General features: G+C 46.1%; 2 protein-coding genes across 2 annotated transcripts; both read right to left on the reverse strand.

Annotated features, from left to right (window-relative positions):
- Nucleotides 1-3828: 3828 nt before the first annotated feature.
- Nucleotides 3829-5442, reverse strand: SETTUDRAFT_107283 (uncharacterized protein; the record flags this gene model as incomplete). Its single annotated transcript, XM_008025684.1, has 1 exon — nucleotides 3829-5442. One exon carries the CDS (start codon nucleotides 5440-5442, stop codon nucleotides 3829-3831), a length of 1614 nt encoding a protein of 537 aa, XP_008023875.1.
- Nucleotides 5443-7839: 2397 nt separating this feature from the next.
- On the reverse strand, nucleotides 7840-8860 carry SETTUDRAFT_27270 (uncharacterized protein; the record flags this gene model as incomplete). The annotated part of the gene is made up of 3 exons (XM_008025512.1): nucleotides 7840-8193; nucleotides 8246-8666; nucleotides 8718-8860. 3 exons carry the CDS (start codon nucleotides 8858-8860, stop codon nucleotides 7840-7842), a joined length of 918 nt encoding a protein of 305 aa, XP_008023703.1.
- Between the last annotated feature and the right edge of the window lie 2416 nt (nucleotides 8861-11276).

Consider the following 11276-nt stretch of genomic DNA (forward strand, 5'->3'; position numbering starts at 1 on the left):
GGCGACGTTTAGCTTTCATTGCTAAAACTAGAGTAGGGACTAGAGGCTGGCATCTAGGCCAAGAACAAGATAACTAAAAATAAGCGAGAACAGAGAGACACTACCTAAAACTAATAATAACTAACAAACTTTCTTAAGTTACTTTCCTTAGCCCTAAAGAGCTCGCTGGAAGACAGCCCTGCTGTCTAACATCTCTTCCTGTTTACTAAACTGCTCTTCAGCAACTGGAGTCCGCTTTAAGCGCAGCTAGAAGCGACTAAACCGCAGCACAATAGCAGTACTATACAGAGAACACTCTCACTTTAAACAAATTGTACCTAGAACGGCCTCTGGCCAAAGTCTTACATAGTCACTGACTGCAGATAGACTCTAATGGAATAATAATAATATAGTCCTAGGGTTGATGCTTTGGTAACGCTTGGTCGTCTACCACTTCCTGAAATAAATGTTTGAATTCTTTGTACTGTTTAGGGATCTCTAGAGTTGCGCTATTCTCCTATACTCTAGCTTTGTGATTTATTAGCCTAGTTTTAGTATTTGCTAAGTCGACCTTCCTACACTGGGAACTAGTCTTCGTCGAGTTCGCTTTTCTCTCTGCGATATTGCACTGCTTGGCAATGTTACTCTTATCTACTATTGAACGCTGCTGATACGTAGGCTGGCTTGCGGGTGCGTCTGTTCCGCAGCACTTAAATTGGAACACCTTCGACTTCTAGTCGATCTGCGGGTTGTGTTCTCGTAGCTATAGGAGTCCTAATATGATGTCGTGGGTAGCTAGTCCAAAAACGTCTAGGTCTATCTTCTCCTTATGCTCTTAGATGCTAAGTGTCACTTGTCTAACCTCGTGTGTTATTCTTTCTTCATTTGGCATTAGTTCGCTATTAGCAACATGTAGTGGGTATAGCTGTTGTTTCTGTAGTTAGGTAAGTCTGGCTTCCTTAACTACGTGCGCTAAAACGTAATTCGCCTGTGATCCTAAGTCCACTAGTGCCTGCATCTGTACGTTGTTAAGCTCTACTGCGAGCTTTATTAGTCTTAGGGGTTCTATTACGTTAATTGCCCTAGCTAGGCCCTGCCTTTGTAGCGCTAGCCTAAAAAAGACTTTGCAAATCTATGGTAGTTCTTTTCTTTCTTGTGTAAATCGCACTTATTCTTAAGGCATGTGTGCCAGTTAGGTCGTCGGCACTCGTACGCGTAGTCGTCTGCGTATTCTACCTGGTATACCATTTGCATCTATATGACCTCCTGTGGGTCTTCATGTCCTAGGAAGTATGCCTTTTCCCTCTTATCCTATAGATGTTTTAGACATGTGTTATCTACGCATTCGAACTAGTAGTATTTGCACTTAGGGTATCCTTTGATAGTTTTAGGGCTCTATTCTAAGTATTATTTCTTAGAGTAATAGGCTAGACAGTATTCGTGTGTGCATGCAGTCTATGATAGCTTAGCGTGGTGGGCATCGCGCGCGTCGTACCAGTACCAGGTGTTGTTGACTTGTTGCGCTTGCTGGGGTTGTCGCCATGACTCTTGTGCCTCCTGCGCCTATTAGAGTCTACTTAGGTTGTTGTGTTGTACGGGATCCCATCAGGGTTCTTCTTGTGCTAGTTCAAGCTCTGCTAGCTTTAGCGTAGGTGGTTAGTTCTTTTCCTTGAATCAAACTATCTTCTCGTATTTCGTAGTGGCCGCGGGAAACTCCTGTTCCTCTACTAGCGTCTTGTATTCCTTATCGCTTAGCGGGTTTTCTTCCTCACTACGTAGGTTCTCTTCCTTATCGCTGCTTTCTGCAGTCGTAAGCATTAAGTCCTTAAGTCCTAAGATAGTTTCTTTGTCGTGTGAGTTGCACTTAACTTAGGCTTAGGTAATAACGTTCCATAACTCGCCATCGTCTAGGCTTAAGTCCTTGTGGATAACGTTTAACTATCTAGTAACTTTATTTTTGTTTTAACAGTCTCGTGCTATATAACCTTCCTTGCCACAGGCGTAGCAAGTGATACCCTTGCTATACTAACTCTTAGGTCCTTTCTTAGGCTTAGCCCTTCTAAACCTACTTTCTTTAGTAATATTGTTAAGGTGCATAAGTTGCGCGCAGTATCCTTAGTAAGATCCTAGAGTTTAGGGTATGTGGCTTTGCTATTGTCCTGTATTAAGAATTAAACGTTAAGTTTGCTATTGTCGTGCTTAATTGTTCTTGTCTTTCTTATAGGATTGTTTGTTAAAGAGTTGTTCTTTAAGTGCTAGTTCGTACAGTTTGTTGTTAAGTTAAACAGCTTCTTTTGTAAGTTCTTCTAGAGTGTTAATGTTAGCTCCACTTCTTATAAGTTCCCTGCGTACTATTAGCTTTAGGCCTTGTTAGTACATGCGCATTAGTGCATTGTTGTCCTATCTAATAATAGTTAAATATTGTTAGAACATTGTGGTGTATTTAGCGGCAGATCTTGTTTGCTTAAGTAACTAAATCTTTTGTTCTACAATAACTAATTCCTTAAAGGGTAAGAAGTTTTGTTGTAATTTTTCCTTAAATAGGTCCTAATCGTGCACTAGTCGTGTGTTGTCTTTGTTGGTGATGCTCGTATCCATGTATTGTTTGATGATAGGGGTGACCTATTTTTCAGCGTCTCCTCGGAAGAAAGTAGTAGCCTAGACAACCTTGTCGTGGTCTTCGACGCTATCTCCTGCGAGGTGAAAGTATCGATCGACCTAGAGGATCTATGTTTCTAGTTTGTGGCGTTCGCTGTGGTAAAGGTCTAGTTTGTTAGAATTCTTGATCATGCCTCTAGTCTAGGAAGACTCTAGGGTGTTCATAGCAATGTCGCTTATCGTGAGGGTGTTTAAAGTGTTAAGAGTAAGTCTTGAGTGGGAACAATATAAAGCTCCTGGTGTTAAGGCTCTTAGGTTGGTTTTTGCGGATGAAGCGTCAGAGATATAAACAAGGGTTTAGCAGTATACAAACTGTATTATACTACTGTACTCGTAACTATTAAGTTAAACACATCGAGCTATAAGGGTTTAATGCGTCCGCTATATACTAAGTGAATGAAGTGATCGTGTACGATCAATAAAGTGATCGTGTACGATCATAGTCCTATGCTAATCTTAATTGGCTGAAGAAGGTGATCGTGTACGATTAATAAAGTGATCGTGTACGATCATGCCGTGATTGGCTGTTCGGCTAACTGATCGTTGACGATCAGTCACGTGACTGCGGCGTGGCATGTAGGATTGCGGCGTCGTGCTTCTCCTTCGCATCCTTCCACTGATTCTCTGCCCTTGCTCTGGCTTCCTTGTTTGCCTAGTAGTCACTGGCCGTAACACCTGCGAAGGCGATCTATTACTACCTATCCTCCTTTAAACAAAAGAGGGTATAGAAGCAACTATTACCTTTATTTAAGAAACAAAGGCTAGAACACAAGCCTGGTACAAGGGAAACATAGAAAACGAGGAATAATACCTATAACAGGTAGCTATACACCTCCCCCACCCTATCCCACCCCCTACCTACCAACTAATAGGCTACGAGCCTTACCTTCATCTAGTTAAAACCCCTCCTAAATATCGTAGCTAGAAACAACCTACTTAGATACTTGTAGGCCTAAAAACCCTACACGTCTTATATAGCCCTTCGGGCTGAAAAAGGACGTTAAACTAGAATAATAATAATAATAATAGGCCGGAGGAGGACCGATATAGGGACGAGACAGCCAAATTAGTTCTTAGAAAAGTAATATTGTGCTCGTGCATAGGCTTACTAAGACCTACTTGATTCATTTCACAGATCAAATCTCTAGAACCGAGGCGTTTGGCAACATCTAAACTAATGAGATGGACAACTCAAATTTTGCGCCAGAGATTACTCAGAAACCTTGCTTTACCCTGCTGCTCGCTATTCGGCTCGCCGTGCAGATACTCATCCTGGGCATCCAAGTCTCGTCTCATCCCAGAATCCAGATCAATCTCTTCGCTGCTCCAGAACCGCGTCTTGAACCACAACTTGTAGCCAACAAAGACGATAAAGAACACGGGGAGCATGATGTATGCGTCGACGAAATTGCCGGCATTGAACGGGCTCAAGGTGCTCCAGCCCTGGACGAGGGCGAGGAAGACGTTGGCGAACAGACCAAAGTATGCATTCCAGGGGTATGCAAACGATTTGAACGGTAGCATTTCTGGAGTCCGGCCCTGAGCTTTCCACGCTTTTCGGAAGCGGATGTGCGTAAACGATATGGCGCCCCAGACGAGAAAGGTAGAGACGCCGCTCAGATTGACAATGTAGGAATATGCCTTGCCGCCTCCGGTGCTGACATTCATCATGGAGATTGTTGCAATCAGGTTTGTGAAAATAATCGCGTAGATGGGTACGCCGCGGCTGTTTGTCTTGCCCAGAAACCTTGGCGCCATTTTCTCCTGCGCCATGAAGAGTATGGTTCGCGATCCAATGTATATGGAGCTGTTTGCTGCGCTCACGACTGTGACGAAAATGAAAGCATTAATAAGGTGGACTCCTCCTTGCCAGCCGGCATTTTGAAGTGCAATTGTCATGGGACTCTTCAACGCACGGCTGCTTCCGTTCGCCAAACCGTCTGCATTCGATGGACAAGTGAGTCCAAAAAAGAAGGCAACTCCAATGTAAACGAAGAGAATGCGCCAAATAACCTGCCGGATGGCGAGAGGCACCGCCACAGATGGATTACGAGTTTCGGTCGCTGCAACAGCGACAGCTTCCACGCCAGCGTAAAATGTTGATGCGAAAACGAAGACGGTAGCTACTCCGCGAAATCCATTGACCCATGGACCTGGATTGTGCCAGTAGCGAAACCCCAGTGCTTCGTCCTGGCCGATCAATCCCCCCGAAGCGTAGACAATTGCGAAAACAAAGTAAGCACAGAGACCGGCAATCTTGACAAGCGCCAGCCAAAACTCTGCTTCTCCAAACGACTCGACGCCGAGCATCTGGAAGCCTAGAAAGGCAAACCAGAAGATCAAAAAGTAGCCCCATAATGGCACCTGTGGACCCCAGAATACCATGATGGAGGAGACGACGTTGTATTCGTTGGCCAGAACGCATACCCACACGAGCCAGTACTGCCAGCCGACTGCGACTCCAAAAGCCTTGTCAACGAAGCGCTCGGAAAGTGTGACAAAGGCTCCGCCTGTCGGATACAGCGTAGTCATTTCGCCCAGAGACTGCGTGATGCTGAATGCGATAATCCCAATGATACTGAATGAGATGAGCAGCGCGGCTGGGCCTCCTGCTGCAAGCGCGCCTCCGGTTCCAACCAGAATACCAGGACCTATGATACCAGCTAGAGCCATCATACTCAGGTGGCGAGTCTTGAGGCCGCGTCTGACGCCACTGGGATCCATTCGCTGAAAGTCATCGTCGGTGTAGCTTGCCGTTGGCGACGAGGGGCGCCCTGCCGTGGCTTTGGAGTCGAAGAGGGCCATGGTGAACCAAGTGGGAGTGTTGATCAAACGACAAAGGTTGAGTTTGCAGCTGAACACGGCCCAGGGTTATAAAGTAAGTGGCTTTTTTCTAGCCTTGACTTGGCGCCTGTAAGAACATTCGGTCTGCGACGAATTGTACGGCTTGGTGCATGTTGCGATTTTCATGACGGATTGCGCGATCGCAATGTCTGTGTGTTGATATGTAGCAGGGATTTGATTTTTTTCGCCGTAAGCAAAGCGAATTTTGGAGGATCCGTGCCAGATTCTAGACATAAGGCAAAAATGCTTGATTCTGCCTCAGGAACACGGTTCTGTTGCTCTCTCGAAAAGGTGGGTATGGAGGGTGGGGAGGGCGGCAAAAGAGATAAGCTATCTGGCGCTAACCCTGGATTAGACCGTGGCGCGATTGGCACTAAACTAGCTAGTTTTCTTTTCGGTATTGTTTTAGCTGCATAGTAAACACCTGTGTGGTTAAGAGTCTCTAAAGGTACCTCTCCATACACATGTATCAACCTGCTGCCCCTCACCTGATGTTGTAATAGACTAGACCTGGTACTAGCGCCATGGGTGAAGTCCGGCCTTGCCAGCTCGCTCCCTATCATCTACGAAGAATAACGCGATAAGCGAAGTCCTAGTCTTAGAGTGTTGGAATTGAGCGATTGATAAATAGACAGATTGTGAGAGAATTAATCAGATCATTCTTGCCTCTCAAAGGCTCAAAATTATCGAATAGGTAGAGATGCCAAGCTAAACACGCCCAATTATTCATCACTTGGTTTCTAGCCCTACGAGCTTTTAACACAGCATGTATGTCCTTAATAAAATCACCAAGGCTTACTATATTATCGAATAATTATGGTAGAAACATGCCATTTGCGAGCCTGCTTTCCTTAGAAGATTCAATATCTTACTTCTATTTCATACTCATAAATATTAATTATTCAACTCTTAGCGAATATAACTTTGCTACAGGTAATACACGATATCAGATAGGGGCCCTAGCTGTCCTGTAGCTTCTTAGCAGGGTTAAGCACGAGGGATCCTAGAACTCAGACCTAGTACCATACCTAAGATATAAAATCTTACACTATTTATCTTAAGGCGCTTTTTTTTAAAAAGTATAGGAAACGCCCTCTTTAAGGATTGTTCTAAATGTATCTATATACTCTACTTTTACATGCTATATGTAAGGATGAACTTATCTTATCTTGTTGAAGTTTTTCCTTAATTTCTAATTATAAAGGCTATCTTAAATTTCCTAGCCCTTCTCTCTATCACTGCTTTTAGCCTAACCCAAGTAGAAGCTTTTCAAAGCTATAGTCAGCAGGATAGTAACTACAGAGGTGTAGGTACGTTTAGCTATAACGCAGAAACGATATCTAACTATATAGATTGATTCCAGGGATGGAAGATGTCTTGTCCCTCAAGGCTTTAATAGTAGAAGATAATTCTCCTATAGTGAAGGTTGTATAGGTGTTACTTATACAATTAGCAAGAAAGCAATTCTAACTAGTATAATAGTGCATGCTTACTACTAGACAGCAAGCCTATCGTGATAAACCTACAACACAAGGATCCTGTTAAGCTCCTTCTAGTGTGTAGTGAAGCATCGTGGCGGCATATAGCAAGATTAGGTGCTTAAAGGATAACATTACTATTTGATTAAACTAGACAAAGTGTCAGGAACCACGTCCCTAGCGACATGAGAGGGCTTATTCAGGAGCCCCTAGCTAGCTTGTAGTATATAATCCCTAAGCCTACACAATTCTAAAGGCTAAGGATTCGTCTTGGAATATACTACTACCTACTGCTACTATTAAGCTCTTATCGTACTGTTCCGTGCTTAAGTCGTCTAGTAGTTCTAACACAAAGCACACTTTCTTAGTTTATACTAAGGAGCCAAGTATTACATAAATAACGTATCTAAGTGATTTCCAGCTATTGAAGGTTCTATAGCTTCCCTTGTTCTTTAGATTGTTTAGTACAAGATAAAGGTAAAGTTACTAAGAGCGAAGCAGATGGATAGTTAGCTCTTATCTTTTTACTATAGCGGTACTGGATATAGAGCAGTGTTATTTGCTTAGTGAATTAAATAGTGCCACACTTATTAGCTTCACTTCCAGCAATCCTCTAACACTCTTACTCCACAACGTAACTTACCTTTTTCAAATGTCGTGTTTTATTCCAGCTACTTACAACAGACCATATACATACATAAACCCCCAGGATCAGCAAGGCATACTTAGAAGCATCACATTTGCCACCAACCCCATGTTCCGCGACAAACCACCCGACGTATATTAGAAATACGAATTGACACTATTAATCAGAAGCTAAAGCTGCTTCTCCTATTGCTGCTACGTTACTACCCAACGGTTATTGATTACAGAGAACATTTTAATTCCTGTCGCCGATTTCCATGCGCTTCTTCAGCCTGTAGGCAAGAGCGCGCTTTCGAGCAGCCGCGCCCTGTGTAAAGGCGACGGAGCCCCCAAAAGGACCTGCTGCGGCTCCATTGCGAACACGCATGACGCAGACATTATTGACACCCGCAACAGTGGCATCACACGTCATACCAGCAGGCATCTGGACCTTCATCTGGAACTCTGTGTTTGTCGCGAGAGAAATGCCCTGGACGCCTAGGCCAGGGACGTCTTGAGTTACCTTTGCGGATTGCATGGCGGACTCGTTGGTGCCGCCAGATGTGCCGTCGACGTCGGCTGTGAAGGGACCAGCACCGTCTTGGTTGATCTGGGGAGGGTTAAAAGGGGGGTATTGCTAGCATAGAGGGGAAATGACTGACCTGGCGAAGTGTCATGGTAACTGTGCCGTCATCCGCACATGTAGGCAGTCCGCGCGAAGCACCGGCTCCAACAGCAGCTGCAACACGAGACTCGGGAGGACCATTGGACTTGTCGCCGCCTCCTCCAAACAATCCGGCGATACCTGTGGCGCCAGCCGTACCGCCCTTGTTGCCGCCTCCAAAGAGGTTACTGAGGAATTGGCGCTTCCTTTGGCCTGGCACCTGGATGTTGTCTTCTACGCCTACGCTCCCCGAAGCGCCCTGGTTGGCAGGCGGTGCAGTGCCCGCTCCCATGAAGGCCCCGACCATGACTGCAGCATCGACATTGCCGTTGCCCTGGGTACGGCCCAGAGGCCCCGTCTTGCCGCTGGCAATCTCACGGTCTCTGATAATGGCCGTGTCTGCCTGCGATCCACAGCCGCTGCGTTCATATTAGCCTTACAATCAAGATTCCAATAGCCATGCGACTTACTTGGAAGAACAGTCCCGAGGCGTTCCATCCTGGATCGTCAGTCCAGGCATCGACACACCGTTTGCGCCCTTGATTTCCGTAACCACGCCGTGCGCCGAGACGGCTGCCGCCAGAGCAATGACGAGTGTTGGTGAAAAGTACATGGTGGAGATGTGATATTCAAAAAAAACAGTATTTCTCCGCTCGAGTTCAACTCGATGTAGCCTGAAAATAGGTATTTTGGAGGAGAAGATGAGAAGCTGAACAAGCACCAGGCTATGAGAAGGAATTAAAGTATGTACTATCCAAGAGAGTTGTAGAGCTGAAAGCGGATGACGATCTTCCTTTTCGGCTTCGCTCCCGTCTTCTTATACAACTCCTTCACTGTAGATGCAGCATCGCACCTCATGCTGCATTAGGACAATACGTGCCCCCCTCGTCGCTTGCACGCACATTGTCCACCCGCCGATCTGCCTATCGAGCATGTCCCAGTCCACCCAGTAGGCATCTTCTCCAGCTACCTGTGGCATGAAGGGGTTGTTCTGAGGCTACTTAGCAACACCAACTAAGGCTTGGCTGCGAGAAGCCGTTTCCCAGGCACACTTGGCAAGCGGAATCAGAGGTCCCAAATGGCGGCGGAGAGCGGGACGACAAACTTGTTCCGACTGCCTTAGTTTCATTCCCAGCCGTGGCGCGAAGGGCGTTGATGCCCGCCTGCAGGTGCCAAGGCCCAACCGTTGTGAGGCAGTGTTGTGAGGAATGCGAAACGGGCCATGTTCATGCAAAACGAGGGTGAGCGATTGCTTTGGGGGGGGCGATTGTGGAATCCAAGTCAAGCAAACATTTGCAACATTTGGACGGTGCTGCCGATTGATTGATAGCGTCGATACCTTCGTATACCTGCATCATCGGGGGGATTACATGAGAAAATAGCTGTGTACGGAAAATGATATCCGAACCTTATTTTTTACGCGGTAGGTGCGTAAAGTAGGTGAGAATTGCCAGCCCGCGCGGACATATACCCTAAACTATACACAAACACACAGACTTTGGGACACCCATCCTCCCCCCCCCCTGGTCACACGTCACAACCCAAGCTTAGACAAGCAACACGAGCCAACGCACATCACCCTCCTTTTTGTAAAACTAAATCTGACGTCTCTCCTTCCCTCCCGTTTCCCGCTCTTCTTCTTCTTCTTTTCTTATCTTTCTCACAAATCCCTCCAATTCCCCTCGCCCCCTTCTTCGCCCGCCCCATTCCCATTCCCCCCCCCCACAAAAAAAATCCCCCAGTCTAGCCAACCCTTACTTACTTACTTCCTTACTTACATAATTCCATAGCTACATACATAGCTGCCGCACACATCGTCGCGCACTAGCGTTTCACCAAACAAAAAGGCGCCCGCCGGGTGGAGACGCGCGATCTTCAAACACACGGTGCCTTGGTGTTAAGTAAAACGCGAAGTTGGACCCTGGTCGTTTATGCAGCGGGAAGGGGACATAGTACCCACACTGACGCTATCTTTTCTCTCTTTCTCTCTGTCTGTCTCTTTCTGTGTCTGTGTGCATGTGGCGCTGTCTTTGTAATATACAAAAGTCGACGGGGTCGAGAAGGACCCATGTGCTTAGATAGCTTAGTAACGACGAAACAGAGACAGAGAAGAAGTGGAGAGGGGGGGGATGGACAGAATGCGGAAGGAGACGCGCTCGAGCTGTTTTCTTTGTGACGCTAGTGTCTTTTCTTCTTTTGCGAGGTGTAGATTGAGGAATTTGAGTTTATCGCGGTCCAGGGGGTGTTTGCGGGGCGGTAAATGTGGTGCCGTGTGCGTGCGTTGGAGTTGTGTGGTGGTGGTGGTACATAGCGGTTGGGGTTATCTTATGGTCTTTCACCCAATTTACCGCTATTGGATAAGTAGTCGCCTGTGTTTTTGTATAGTTAACCAGTACAGCTTTGCAGCCCAGAAACCTTTGCATGTATGTATTTAGTGTACATGCCACGCCATATTAGCTGGTGCGTCAGATCCAAACCTCCCAGCGAAGAATAGCCACAAAAACTCTCTTTTTTTTCTCAAATAGATGCTTGTAAACCTGAGTAGCGCCTGATTTCCATCTCCATCCATACCAGCGTCCCTAGTGCCCCATCGCCTTCGTTTCGTTAGCTGCTTCAGCCAACTGTCGCGGGTGAAGTGGCAGTCTTCAACCCCCCCCCCCCCGTTCGTTAGGCGGGCACGGGTGCCAAGCACGTGAGACAGTAGACACACATACAACATACTCGGCATGTGATACACGTACAGCAGTCCGTCTTTTGCCAATGTCACATGTCTAACATGTAGACTATGTCCCACAGTGACATGACATGTCTGTGAAAAAAAAACAGGCAAAAGGTGCTTAGTTTTAGTCGCTTATAGCATCAATACGTGGGTAGAAATCCACACGCAGACAGACAGACAAACAAACAGATGAAAACTAGAACAACACACGCTCGCACACACACACACACACACACGCACACATACGCGATGAAAGAAAGCCGGAACATGGGTAGAATAAAAAAAACTTGGATAGAGTTTGTAAATAGTG

The sequence above is a fragment of the Exserohilum turcica genome (assembly GCF_000359705.1).
Source record: "Exserohilum turcica Et28A unplaced genomic scaffold SETTUscaffold_15, whole genome shotgun sequence".
In the NCBI taxonomy this organism is placed as follows: Eukaryota; Fungi; Ascomycota; class Dothideomycetes; order Pleosporales; family Pleosporaceae; genus Exserohilum; species Exserohilum turcicum.